The following is a 15,363-nucleotide window of genomic DNA, read 5'->3' on the forward strand; positions in this document are numbered from 1 at the left end:
TAAAATCCCAACTTTGCAATCAAACCCTTTTTTTTCGCCGAACGGATAAACCCTGAGGCGGAAAGGGATAAACTTCGACTATGGCTTCAATTAGCGTAGGTTGTGTGTGTGTGTATGTGTGTTGCTTTTGCTAGTCAAACAAGAGGGCAAGGTCTCACGGGGGAAAAGTTTTCTGCCGAAAAGCCTGCAATGAAATGTTTATAAATGAAGGTACAGTCAATACGGATCCGATAAGGTATAAAATGTAAAAATGAACTTTTGAAATATTAATACAAACAACCCATAAACGCGCAGATCCGTTTTGAACCCATTGTGTAAATAGCCTTATAATGGTTTAACGTTTCATTAAACAAAAATCCATGAAAGTAGATCGATCGATCAAAACACCAGAAATATATATATTTTGTAAATATTTTCTTTACATCTATATTTTTTATAGTTTGTTTTTCATAACAAGTAAAATCATTATCTATAGCTAAAACATAAAATTTCAATGTCTTTATTAGTTCAATAAAAAAACTATTGAATATGCTGTATATTTTGTCTTTATATTTTTCTTCTTCTATTTGTCGCAACGTCCTACGCGGACATGCCGGCCTGTACAAGCTTTCGAGACTTTAATCCAATCTTTACTAGGGACAGTGGTCCATTCTAGTTTTGACCCCATGACGGGCATGTTATTGAGTCGTACAAGTCGACGACCGTACCACGGGACCGCATACCGCATTTTACGATCCTTTTTAACGTTATGTATTATGTTTCCGAAAACAACCAAGCACCTCCATATTAACTTACTTGTTGCTTTGCTGATAACTTGTTTTGAATTATGAAGTTTGATTATGTTTATTCTTCATCAGATTGTAGCAATAATTTTCTTGTTATTTATTGTTTAAATAAAACAGATTATATATTAATTTTTAAGCACCGCAGACCACATCTTCATAAGAGGTACATTCAGTTTTTAATATCTAAATTAGTAGGGGAAAGTAGGTAAAGACGGACACTGCAGGTAAGATGGACACTTCTCATAAATGCATAGAAAAGGTAATTTTCTAAAAAATCAACAATGCAGCATCCTTACTTAAAGTTAAACTACATATTTGAGAACATTTTTGGCATAATATATGCAAAATTGTTTAAATCTACGAAACAAATAAATTTTCAATGGTGTGCACCCTCGTGGATCTAATTTGACTATTGCGGATCTTAAGTTCTACAGCTTGTATTGTTTATATTTCTGTAAGTTTTATTTCATGAATGAATTGTCGTGATCATTAATGAAAAAAACAGGCGAAGGAACGAGAATGAAAGCAATACAAAATATTGTTTTCTGGTGGTTTAAACATCCTGACACCAAAGCGAGAAAGACGGACACTTTGTTGTAGGGAAAGATGGACACCGAATTTATTGATTTATTTTACTTCTCATTTCAATTGGTGATGAATCGTTACCTTCAAATACCTTAAATAAGGTTATTCCGAAGCTATAAACCAATCAGCAACTAGAGAAAGTATTTAAATAAGAAAACAGAACAGCGAGAACACCGGTCAAAATAGAAACCATTCGAAATGCTATTACACGATAGGCGCTAATGAGGCACTTCACGAACCCCAATATCTTGCCATGAGAGGGACAACTTTAATTAACAAAATGAGGATACACTGAAATGAAATCGTACAGGAATAGGTGAGAAATTCGATGGGAATACAAATATCAATTGTTGAATTTTGACATGGTGGAAAATGGCTTTGACTATAAACAAGTCTCTCAAAAAAATACTGTGTTCGTGGACTTTTCGCGGAGTAATTTCCTAAAAGGAAATTCTAGACTGTTGTTCTATAAGCTAGAGCAACGTCAGCTGTTGGTGCGCGATATTTCAATAATGCTTTAGATGCTGCATTCTACGATATATTACAAGCGCCGCTTACAGTTTCTAAATTCATCGCTGAATGAATTGTCGTTGCAATTGGCCAAGCAATTGCAATTGGTTTATGAACGTAACAGGACGTGGAAAGCGATAGAATTTGTTAAAATACTGTAAAAATCTTAAATTTCCAACGTTTTCTAAAGAGGTCCTTCTTACCCTTCATGCTGTCCATCATTCCCATATCAGGTGTCCGTCTTACCCGAACATTTCAAAACTGCACGAAAAAAACACGTTTTTCATTCATGAAAAAACGCAAAAATCGATGAAAACTTAAAAGTTTCTACACATTTTCTGATAAAACATGAGTGTAAGATAATGTATGCACATTTTCATGGTCGTTGGACTCATATATCCCTAGATTTTTACAATTTCCCTTAACGTGTCCGTCTTTACCTACCTTCCCCTACTATCTTGTCAAGTTGATGTAAGGCGCACAGAACGAATACAATAGGATCGTAGTTCGCAACTTCTGGTTCAAACGATCAAAGATAGCATTGAATACACGACACATGACAAGAAAAGGATCATAGGAGCCAAAAGACGAGTGGTGTTTCTCTACGTTAAATAACGGTCTTACACTGCCAGGGACAAGTTGCAATTATTAAAAGGCTTGGACTAAGATTATTTTTTAAGTGTCATTTTTGATTTAATTTAATAAACTTTATAAAGTAATTTCATCAAATATTTCGACAACAATATCGATCATCAAACGACCATTTTTAAAATTTTATCTCTTAAATGTTCTCTCTTCCAGACCTAAACCAATCACAGCAGCTACCAGTTGACCTAGAGCCCGAGTTCGAGGGTACGATACAAAACATCTCGTCCCCGACCGGGCGTGAAGCGATCCTGACCTGCTCGGTCAAGAACCTTGGCCGGTACAAGGTCGGCTGGCTGCGAGCATCTGACCAAACCGTGCTAGCGTTGCAGGGTCGCGTCGTAACGCACAACTCACGCATCAGCGTCGTACACGAGGACTTTCGCACGTGGCGGTTGCGTATTCGACAGTTGCGCGAATCCGACCGAGGCTGCTACATGTGTCAGATAAATGCCAGCCCGATGAAGAAGCAGATCGGCTGCATCGATGTGCAAGGTGAGTATGGGGTTTCTGTTCATGGTTGCGTCCTCTCCCGTGTCGCTCTCTACACCAAACACAAACACTCCATACAGTGAACCGCATTCGCGCATTTAAAGGTAAGCTGTGTGGCATTTTATCGCTTTCTTAGCTAGCAAATATGCAGCAAATATGTGGAGTGGAAACACAAGAGCAGGACAAAAATAAAGAAGAACATCAACTGAACCCTCCCTCTTCTCCACTTCTTTCTCTAACTCTCTTTTAGTTGAACTTGTGCACCGTGCCGATCGGTACTCAAACACTGAAGCGGCATTTCAAGAGCATTTTCCTGTATGTGTACCAATATGGCGCATTTTTCCGAATTCCATCAGTACGCTGCGTCCCATGCGCCTATGCGAACATTCGCGCTCAGCATGCGTGACTCTGTGAGGCACAAAATTAAATTAAATATTGACCGAACGCCATTGTGAGTGTGCAGGTTAGTTTGAAGTATCCTTCACGCGCGCCTACATTCCTATATGCGTGCGCGCGTGCTTGTATGCGGGGGAATGTATGTTTTTGGAAAAGTTTTTCAGTCCCTTTCGAGGGCGGTGAAACGGTGGCAGTGGGGACGTGTGCAAAGGTGCGGAAGGAACTATGTTTTTAATTAAAATTGTATTATCCGACCGGGTCGGATCGAACGCGAAAACTTCGATTGATGGAATCGTTGCTAGCGAAGGACTTCCGTTCGTGGGGAATGGCGAAAGGGTAATTGGTTGGGTAGACAAAAAGGAAGTATGTTAAATTTAGGCATATTGGCATCGATTCAATCCCCGCCCGATAAGGGAGGTGGAATTTGGGGACAGAATGTATGTGTGTATGTGAGAGTGTGGAGAGTTCTACTGCTTTTGTTGGAGGGTACGGAGAAACGTTGCAAAAACGTTCGCCGGCGCATTTACGCCAGCAAAACAGGGATGAGCAAGTTTGGCCGCCACAGCATTTGGATTAAATGTTAATTCTAAGAGAATATTAGTTATACTATTTGGTTATTTATGTCAAGGATAGAAATTTTTTAAATATATTTATTTATTACATACGCATTGATGGTGAAAATACGAATACTAAAGATCGAACGAGTTGAATGAGTTTAGAAGCAATGAAGCTAATGGTATTTGGTATTTGTAATGAAAAAAAAATGTATTAAATAATATTGAAAAATAAGAACGTAAACTCAAATAAAACATTCAAATTATCTAACCATCCAATAAATCAAATTAAAAGCATGTATTTGTTTCTCTGTATTAATAACTGATTGTCCATCCCTGGAATAAAGTTATCGTACGCACTTATCCCTTTAGTGGTGTGCAGCGAAACATAAAGCATTTTTCCGTCCCCCGGACACACCGATCGCTTCCCCCTGGGCAAGGATTCGATTTTGCATCGTCCGACCTGATAATGACGGTGGGCGACGGTGACCCATTGACGTTAATATGGGCCCGCTCCAGCTTCCCCCGATACGCTTCCAGCTTCACCATGGCAGACACTTTCTATACGGTCCAATGTCGGGGGATGAAAATTTGCGAATTGCAAAATCAATATTGAATATATGATTGGAATTTGGGGATACAATTTTCCGAACGCCGCACGTACGGTGTGCTTCGGCCGATTTGGCGGAACAGTCCGACCGTCGGCAGCCTGTCATGCTGGCAACGCTCTCGCTCCTCTCACGCTGTCTCTCGGGAAAACCGACAGGCCGGAACGGAACGGTGACGTACAGCGGTAGATAATGCACCTCACTTGTGCCCAATTTTACGGACCCTCCGTCCGCCTCAAACGCCTCATCGTGTTCGGGGGAACACAGCCCTCGCGGAATCAAACACACGGTGAACGGTTTTGTTGTGCGTAGACGAAAGATGATGGATAAAGTTTTCGATTTAGTTTCACGAAGCAATTCGAACAATACACTTCTTCAATCACACACACACACACACACATAAACACACACACAGATACTGGAGGGTGTATGTGAGCAAAGTTCACCAGATCTCAACGAATGTCTTGCGAAGGAATCTATCCACCGACCCTCATGTTCTTTTCGTCAAAAATCCTGTGAACGAGCGTGTGGCGTACCGTGTGAAGAATGAAGGTTCTTTCCACTTGATGCTAACTGTGTTCGATTGCATTATCAAATCCCGGGAAGCAGTGCCGTGCGCTAGCACAAAGAAGGGCATTTCATCGGAAGAATCAGTACAATATGAGAAATGCTTGTTATAAGATTCGGTGCGCACTTGGCGTGGAGCTCAATATCGACGCCGGTGTGCACTGTCGGTGAGCGGGCCTTTTGGATTAGTTTTGGGATCTATTCTTATAGAATAATGGCCGTAGAACGATTGTTCGATTATGTATACGAGCATAGTGCGCTACGGTTGATAGGAATCGTGATGAACTGATCGCTGATATATTATTTGCCTCGAATAATAACGAAAAAAGTGCAAAAAAAGTATAATCCTTAGCTGCTAGCGTTGTTGACATCTTTTGAACAGCTGCAAACCGTACGATTAAATATAGAATAGTCTACGAGTAAAGTGTGATTTTTATAACTCGTGTGCGTACATAATAGTATAAAAACAATTATATCGATTTTACATCGCCTTACTTATCTTTGTACAAGATGGAATGACAAAGGATAAAAACTACCTTTTTCTATTATTTTAATATTTTCATATAGTTTCAAGTTATTCTTTCGCTGAGCTTCTACTTGCATTGTTTTCCTTTCCTTTAACGTATTCAAATCAAACAATAATAAATTATCATACACTTTACTTGTACCTTACTGCAAACTAATTCACGTATTTCTGTAAGTGTACAATTAGTCCCAATAAAGCTTCATTTGGTAGTAATAACTTGTCCTGGGTACTTTCGACTAGGCGAAAAAAACTTCCCCCAATGTACGATGATTCCCGTCAAATGGAACAAATAGAGCATTAATAAAGTAATTCTTCCACCCGAGAATGTGCTTCGATTGCTTCCGTTCCTTAATTCTTCTTTTTCTTTTGTGCGGCTGCTCACCGACCCAAAACGGCATGGACAATGTTGCTAATGAATTATTCAAAGCCCTAACTAACCGCAAACGGTCACCACCGCCATCGGAAGAAATGAGCGTGAAAGCGAACCGCAAACGAAGCATTAGAAGCATACCCTTAATGTAAAAAGCACGTCACATTGCTGCTGCAGTAACCTGCCACATTGATCGACATTCCGTTTGGGTTGGTGGTTTGCTTGCGATGCCCACTCGTCGTTTCACTTCGTACCGCCCAGGAGTAGCAAAGTTGTACCAGTCGCTTCATTAATGCCGTTCCGCAATCACCTGCCGCAGCGTCAAACTCTGCTCTTGTGAGAAAGAAAATGAAATTTTGTGCTTGTTTTTTTTGTTGTTTTGTTTTACTGTTTTAGTGTGTGAGAGTGTTCGATAAATGCAACCTTCTCGGTTTCGAAGCATCGGCAGTGTGAAAGGACAACTTAATTATCGAGACGCAAAAGTCGGACGTAGCGGTATGCCACGTGTTGCCGCTGACAAAGCTGACTTTCTTAACTCACTCCTGCCCGCCTTTAGGGTAAGGATTCGTCCCTACAAAGCAGCCAATTTCGCTTGCTCGTCTTGTTTGTGATATCAACCAAGCGCGAGGAGGGAGCTAAAGTTACCGGCTTAGCACCGTATATCGTGATTAGCGCTTTCTAAAAAAAGAAAGAAGCGATGGCAAAAAAAGAAAACTATGTCACAAGAATCTGTTTTGGGGCAACACGTTCCCGGCACGGACGGGGGAAAGAGTATTATTTTGTGAAATGGTTAGTCTGCGTCAACTGGCGGAAAATTTACCCTTCCAGCGGGACCCAGCTTGGAACGAGATTTTCGGAAGGATTTGTGTTTGTGTGTGTCTTGGGCATCGTTTACAGACTCAAATTCTCTGGAAACGAACACAATCTCAACATCGAAACAAAATAGTGAATGATCTTTTGGATTGCCATTTAATTAACACGTTCCTGCAGGGTTTGTTGACGTTTGCATCAATTGTTGTTTCGCTCATTCTGTTGTTTTGCACCTTGGCTGACCTTTTTCCGATCCGATAAAAATGTTTTAGAGCTTTTACAATATCTGATACAGATTGAGCCGATGCCGATATATGAGTCTCCAGCAAACAGGTACTTTGTCTTCGTCGCATTGATTCTCAATCCAATTCTAGCTGCTCCGAGTTTGAGTCGGTTGTACGCCTCACACACCTTCAACTGTTGTCTTACCGGTGATGTCGATATCATACGCGAAGTCAAGATATATGAGAGACCGATAGGGAATCGTGCCACGGATGCCGTTGTCTAGCCCCACGCTTCGAATGACACCTTCTAGGGCGATGTTAAAGAGTAGACAGGAGAGTCCATTACCTTGCCTCAGACCCCTGTGAGATTCGAACGATTTCGACATCATGTTTGGTACTCTCAACTTGCACAACACCCCGTTCATAGTGGCCTCTAACCGCCATATTAACTTCCCAGTGAAGTGGTAGTGGTATCGCTGCATGATGTTCCATAGCTCATTCCGGTCTATAGTTTCGTGGTGTGTAGGGGTCTGGCGCTCTCGGCACTTCTGGAGTATCTGCTGTAGAGTAAACATTTGGTCGGTGGTGGATGTGCCTTCAACAAACTCTGCTTGGTAGCTGCCGACGAAATTTGTAGCAAGGGGCTCATAACTGGATCTGGGACGTGATCTTGACATCCAGCCTCCACTCCTCCGGTAGTTCCTCCTGCTCAGCTGATGCATTTCGACGGTAAGTCCCTCCGGTCCTATCTTGAAGAGCTCGGCCGCCAGCCGGTCGCTGCCAGCAGACTTATTACTCTAAATTTGCTCGATTTGGCGCTGACAATCTCATCCAGAGGTGGCGGGGGCACCTCTTCGACTGCATCAATGCTGTCGCTGTTGCTACTGTGCTGTTGCTAAGGTGGTTGCCTTGTACTGCCACTTCCACCAGCCTTTCTTGTCTCCGCTCCATTCAGGTGTCTTTCGAAGTAGCACTTGCACCTTTCGATAACCTTCCACTCCGAGTACCTTCCTGGTTTGGTGTTTTCTGAGTTGTCTATAGTTCTCCACGTTCTGACGGGGTTTCATGCCGTACCATGCGGGCACGTGCTGCATTCTTCTCGGATAGTGCTCGTCTGCGCTCTTCGTCGAACCATTTCATGCGCTCTCCACGTGGTAAGCGGCAAATCTTTAGTTTGGCTGCTGTGTTCCAGCATACGTCAGTAGTCTACAAGGGGCATCGCGGCGGTTCTGTTTTTGACTGGAGGCGCGGTCCCCGGTCACGTAGTGTGTTGGCCAATCCGTCGAACTCCGTCTCTAGCTGCGTATATGAGAGCTACTTTTCGTTATTGGTGCATCCAAGGTGCAAAGAAGTGCTACAATCTCGACACCGTGGGTTCCAATGAAAGAGTTCTGCAGTTTAACGTTCCACGTTTCAATCGTAAGTCCTTTTCATAGCAAGACACTGTCAAGTAGCGTCTTGAAGATCAATCATCTGACCCCTCTCAATTTAGCCATGCAATCCATCCACCCAAGGCGTTGGGTTTCCCCGTATACCCTTACATGGATAATTGAGAGTATTGAGTATTGGGTAGGAACAAAGGATTAAGCAGTACGCAAACTAAGCGGCCGCGTGGGGCCCATACGTCTCGAGGGGGCCCGAAAAAAAACCCACCCCCTGCTCGCAAGTAACTTTGCAATCTTTCTCTCGCATAGAATTTCTCATACAACTTCCTGCTCGATACATCAGAAAGGCTTAATCCGCCACTGGTTATATAGGTTTCGGTTCCATTCCCGTATCAACGAAGTATTGCTACACCACGGTCACTAGAACCGTTGCGTCACATATTCGATATAAGTGATGGTATTGCTTTTAGGCTTCATGTTAAATGCAATAATAACGAATTAATAATGACTGCGTGGCGAGCACGTTGTTATTACGGCATTACCTCGTCCAACTCGGCAGTACGCAAACATCATGCGTCCGGTAAGGTTTGTGCCGATTTTGTTACTGATTATCTTGGATGCAAACGTATTCGCCCAGTGGTTTGCCAGTTTTTCCAATTGCAACAACGTCCAAAAAAGCTGCAGCTGGTACTGTGATCAAAACTTACCGCTAGTAAACCGTACCGCCAGTGGAGCCTTTGACACTGAGTTTCTATCATCGATCGTATATCAACCCTTTGTGCGGAAGTACAACAAGCGACTTTCGATCTTTACCATCCCCGACATTCAGCCGCACTGTATGGAGCTGTCGCTGCACTGTTCGTCAGCTTTACCGCCCAGTACGCAGACAAAAGGTTCAAAAAAACGTGTGCTGCTGCTCAACATGCGATGTGATCATTTCATCGTCTCGTATGTAGCCAAATTCTCGAAGGTGGGTAATTGTTACGAGGTTTTTCTCGACCAAATGGAACAGCATTCGTTGATGAACCTACCGGCATGCTTGGTGCCGTACAGTCATCAGTTTCAGCTGGAAGGTGATGGTTACAACTATTTGCTACTGTCGCAATGTCTGAATGTAGTGAAGGATCAAAAGATTGGCAATGTGGCATACTGGTTGTTTGTGAACAGACGCAACACACCGGAACAGAATAGGAAGATTGTACAGCAGCTTCCATTACCAGCGACGGCGATAGATCAACTGTTCGTGCACGGCGGGAATGCTAGAAAAAAGGAACCCTGTCGGTGCCATGAGGTTGAGAGTACCTTCCGTTCGATTAAGCGTTGCCAAATGCCATTCGGCGCAACCATTTTCAAACACGCACACAAGCAAAATCCGACATCATTAAACACGGAGGAATCTGAGCTACCAGAAACAACGAGCTACGTTCAGCTGACGGTCGAAGTAATGCTGATCATACTCCTGTTGCTAGTTGTTTCGTGCTCATTAGGAGTGCTGGTTTGCGTCGTGTATCTACATATCCGTACTCACCTGGAAGAGCTTCTATAAGATCAATAAAATGTGGAATTCATTGTTATTTTTAATTTACCATTGTTTGGTAGTCGTGCTGTTCTTTTCCACTATTCAATTCAGGTAGGTAATTGGTTTGGGTGGATCCATATTTATCTTTTATCTTCTTTTTTAGTACAAACCCTAGCAACGACTTATGGTGCGTTACTGCAGGGCTTCTTGGACAGTTTGGCTTGAAAAGCAAACACGGTTGCAGCGTGTGCAATCTATGAAACAGAAGATCAAGCCCGTTTACTAGACTAGTTTGATCAGCTTGCTGTATCTCTCTTTTTAATTGAACATTTTCTTGCTCGCGTAGTAGGGGAAGGTAGGTAAAGACGGACACGTTAAGGGAAATGGGAAAAATCTAGGGATATATAAGTGCAACGACCATGAAAATGTGCATACATTATCTTACACTCATGTTTTATCAGAAAATGTGTTGAAGCTTTAAAGTTTCCGACGATTCTTGCGTATTTTTCATGAATGAAAAACATGGTTTTTTTTCGTGCGGTTTTGAAATGTTCGGGTAAGCCGGACACCTGATATGGGAAAGATGGACACCATGAAGGGTAAGATGGACACCTGTAGAAAAGGTTAGAAAGTGAAGAGTTTTACAGTATTTTAACAAATTCTACCGCTTTCCACGTCCTGGTACGTTTATAAACCAATTCTTGCCCTATTGCAACGACGATTCATTCAGCCGTGGTTTTAGGAGTTGTAAGCACCGCTTTAGCCGGTCTCGTAGTACAGTCGTCAACTCGTACGACTTAACAACATGTCCGTCATGGGTTCAATCCCCAAATAGATCGCGCCGCCATACGTAGGACAGACTATCCTGCTATGGGGGGAATCAATTAGTCACTGAAAGCCTAAGCCCATAAGTGGGTACAGGCAGGCCTTGACCGACATCGGTTGTTGAGCCAAAGAAGAAGAAGAAGAAGAAGAAGCAACGTTTGTATATATATATATATATATATATATATATATATATATATATATATATATATATATATATATATATATATATATATATTGTAGAATGCAGCATCTAAAATGTATTGAAATATCGCGCACTTACAGCACACGTTGCTTCAGCTTACAGAACAACAGTCTAGAACTACCTTTAAGGAAATTACTACGCGAAAAGACCACGACCCCGGTATTTTTGAGGGACTTGTTATAGTTTAATCCATTTTCCACCATGTCAAAATTCAACATTTAATATTTGTAATCCCATAGAATTTTTCATCTATTCCTAAACAATGCCGTATCAATGCCTCATATTTTTATTGCTTAAAGTTGTACAAGTCGTGACAAGATATTGGATTTCGTGAAGCGCCTCATCAGCGTCGAGCGAGTAATAGCATAACGAATGGCTACTATTTTGACCGGTGATTCATTTCTCGCTTATTTCAATACTTTCTCTAGTTGCTGATTGGTTTATAGCTTCGGAATACCCTTATTTAAGATATTTGAAGAAATCCATTCATCACCAATTGATATAAGAAGTAAAATAAATCAATAAATTCGGTGTCCATCTTTCCCTAAAGCAAAGTGTCCGTCTTTCCCGCTTTGGTGTCAGGATGTTTAAACCACCAGAAAACAAGATTTTGTACTGCTTTCATTCTCGTTCTTTCGCCAGTTTTTTCATTAATGATCGCGACAACCCATTCATGAAATAAAAGTTCCGGAAATATAAACAATACAAGTTGTACAGCTTAAGATCGGCAGTAGTCAAATTAGATCAACAAGGGTGCACATGATTGAAAATTTATTTTGTTCGTGGATTTAACCAATTGTACATATTTTATGCCAAAAATGTTCTCAAATGTGTTGTTTTACCTTCAGTTTGGATTCTACATTGTTGAATTGCTCGAAAATTACCTTTTTCATGCATTTATGAGAAGTGTCCATCTTACCCGCAGTGTCCGTCTTTACCTACCTTCCCCTATCACTAGCACACTTTCTCTCTTTGTCTACTTATCCTATTGCTCTGCTATTATTTTATTTCGCATGCACGTACAAGTAGTCCCCGAGATACACGGTCCCGCTTATACGCGGATTAGGAGATACGCGGTTTTCAGAATATGGTGTCCTTCACAATTCTAGTCAGATTTTTGTATGGAGTTTGACAGTTGGAGGCTGAAATCATGTAAACAATCCATACAAAACCTCACAAAAAACTAGCCTGCGATTTTCAGTCTAGATTATTCTAGCCTAAAAGCTAGAATTAGATTCGAGTACCTGCTCGAAAACACGGTGTTGTTTACATTTATCCCAAGGTGGATTAAAGAAATCAGGTGATGGAATCCAGAATCAAAGTGCATGTAGTCGAAGTGGTCTCATAGCATGTTTTTATAAACAAATTTTAATATCACTTTTTGACAAGATGGGTGAAAACTTTTGTTCAAACAAGCTTTCTGGAGGCTTGACGAATACTCAAAACACTCTTAAAATCTTCATTAAGAAGCAGAAGCGATAAAATCAGCCTTCTAAAGTCATACACCTTAGGATAAGCCCACCTGTATATTATACTCAATTAGATAGCTGCTCAAAAACTGCTATACAATGCAAACAGCTGACAGGCTGAAATTTCAGCCTACGAATCAAAGTCTTTGAAAGAGAACAGGTCGAAGCGTTTAGAGTAAATTGACAGAAAGCCATGGGAAAATTTTGACAGTTAAATTGAACATTGTTTATGTTTAGCAATGGACGTTGCTATGGAGTGAATAAGAGTTTTGTTCAACATTTTGCACTCATTTCCTATTAGAATATTACAAGAGGTAGAATCGAGTTAGAATATTACATGGCTGATCCAATCCAAGGATCTCTTTTATCATTCGTCGCCGGGTTATAAGCAGAAGACGGTATGCATATTGTACTTGTGTGTGCCGATTCGATATTTCATTTTACTCTCAGTGTTTAATTGAAGGTAAATAGGACTTCTGTTACCCAGTTGGAACATGTAAAGTGCTATTTTATGCCTGTTAAACGTTTCGTTCTTCCAGCAGGACCGTTGCAAACATTAGTGATTCATGAGTGAAACATGAGTTTTTGTAAACACTTTTTCATGAAACTGTCAAAAGCGAGCTGAAAATGGCAACCTAGCAACGGGCTTTGCATCGACCTGTTCTCCTTAATAGATCTTGCTACGAATTTCAAACGGAATGGCCCCTATGACAGTTCTTTGAGTAAATTGTATTGATTTGACAATTGTCAATTGCAAAATAATGCATGGTAAAAATTATTCAAAAAGGTACAACACTGTTATCACCATTAAAAATCATATCAAAGAATTAATTTAGAGGCTAACAATTCTACAGTTTGCATTACATGTAAAATTATATGAAAATTAGCTGTTATTTGGCTGGAAACTGCGAGATTCGACTTACGTAGAAATTCAAGATACGCGATTGCTTCTCGGTCTCCATTAATAGCGTACCTCGGGGTCAACCTTTACTGGCTGTTCTATATTTTGTTTCTCTCTCAAAGCCCGGTGCTAGGTTGCAAGATGAATTTAAAAGATCAGGTGGTGGAATTTAGAGCATTTTGACAATTCGTCAGTTGCCGTTTGATCCCCAGGATTCAAACTTTGTTTACGTTTTTTTTTAATTGGTTCATTTAATATTTCTACCAAATTTTTCGATTAAATTAACTTTAAAAATATATGTTTGGCTTTGCAAGTTCTTGTTTATTGTTTTTCTTGTTTGGAGTAAAACATAGCTTGAATATTAGATTTCGTGAATTTATTGTATAATTGTATAATTCATTATGTAATTCGACATGTTTGAGGACAAAAACTAAGAAATCATTAATTTTTCTTATTTTCACATTTATTCCTTATTATCTACGAGACGCATGTACAATCCCAAATTTTTTATCGAGGCGAAAAATAAATAAAAACAATAAACTGTTGCGATAAGTAAACTGTGCGCGAAGCTAGCCTCGCGACGCGTTTCTTTACAGATGCGCAGGTCACGCCGACTAAAGACCAATAATACTCAGACTCGTTCTGATGGTGAAATGACAAATTTTATTGAAACTAATTCGCGTTTCATATCTTATTATTGCTGACCGATCGCGGTTAGCAGTTCTTCGGTCCTCCGTTGGCGACCGATCGCGGTCAGCAGTTCTTATTCTTATTGTACCGTTGCACCGTCCGTTGGCGAAAGGCTGTGTTTTGATGCAATATTTCATTGAAAATTAATCAGAATATGGCTTTTTGTACAACAAAAGAAAGGAATTTAAATACCACAACTGTTTAGATTATAAAACGTATCAGAATAATATATTAAATGCATTTCATTGTGATTCCCCGCTATGTTCATGGTGAAAAACTATGGCCTGAGGGGAATCACAGGCATTTTGCATTTTGTTTTCGGGCGTTGGCCTGTGGTAAGAGCGTAAGGCGGCACTCTGGCACCAATTGAACACGACATCCGACTAGAACAAACCCATATAATCATATGGTGGTGCACTGTCAGACACAAAAAAACAAACAAGACAAACATGTCAAATCCCATACATTTTTCATGTTCGATATCGTGTTCGATTGGTGCTAGAGCGCCGGGTAACTGTCACGGTAAGTCCAGGTGTCGGTACGGCTGTTCACAACACATTTAATCCATTATTTCATTATGGTTTAAAGTTTAAATAGCTGGTGAATTTAATATCCTTTGTTTTGGTGTATGATAAGACTACTAAGATAGTATGATAAGACTATTATAAAAAATCACTATAAGAAAGATTCCATTTGTGAAATTTCTTGCTTCCAATCATTCATGGGAAAAAGACAAGTAATTGCAGTTTACTCAGAAAGGTTGATAGTCCCTTACATTGTTTGCCATTCTTTGATCACGAATCACTACCGTTTGCGACAATCTTGTGAAGCTTAACAGAAAAGCATATGTTCTATCAGGGCAAAAGAAATCCTGTTTCTTCCTGAAGAAAGAAATTTTTATTTAGACACTGAGAGTAACATGAAACAACTAATCTAATCTAATGAGTTCAAAATAGTAAAAAAAAGACTCCCATTCGCTCCATAGCAACGTCCATTGCTAAACAATAAACAATGTTTAATTTAACTGTCAACATTTTACCATGACTTTCTGTCAACTTGCTCTAAACGCATCAACCTGTTCTCTTTCATGGACCTTTCATGGATCTCAATTATGAATATCTCATCTCTATCTCAACAGTAAATTTTAGAATGGAATATAGAGGGACAAGCAATTTAAATGATAGTAAGAATGCGATATATTCCAGAATATAAAAAGAGATTATGGGGGTACACGAAAGTAGATAAGTCTTGAACACAACTCTGTCATAACTCTTGAAAGCCTTTTATAGGTAGGCAT

General features: G+C 40.4%; 1 protein-coding gene across 2 annotated transcripts in view; it reads left to right on the top strand.

Moving 5' to 3' along the window:
• The window catches only part of LOC120894708 (lachesin), an 81,793-nt gene that overhangs the window by 16,210 nt on the left and 50,220 nt on the right, over positions 1–15,363 (top strand). For both annotated transcript variants that reach the window (XM_040297466.1, XM_040297467.1), the window contains exon 3: positions 2,682–3,020. In XM_040297466.1, the coding sequence (XP_040153400.1) occupies positions 2,682–3,020 (339 nt within the window). The remainder of the gene's footprint in view (positions 1–2,681; positions 3,021–15,363) is intronic.

Source organism: Anopheles arabiensis, chromosome 2 (genome assembly GCF_016920715.1).
Source record: "Anopheles arabiensis isolate DONGOLA chromosome 2, AaraD3, whole genome shotgun sequence".
NCBI classification, from domain to species: domain Eukaryota; kingdom Metazoa; phylum Arthropoda; class Insecta; order Diptera; family Culicidae; genus Anopheles; species Anopheles arabiensis.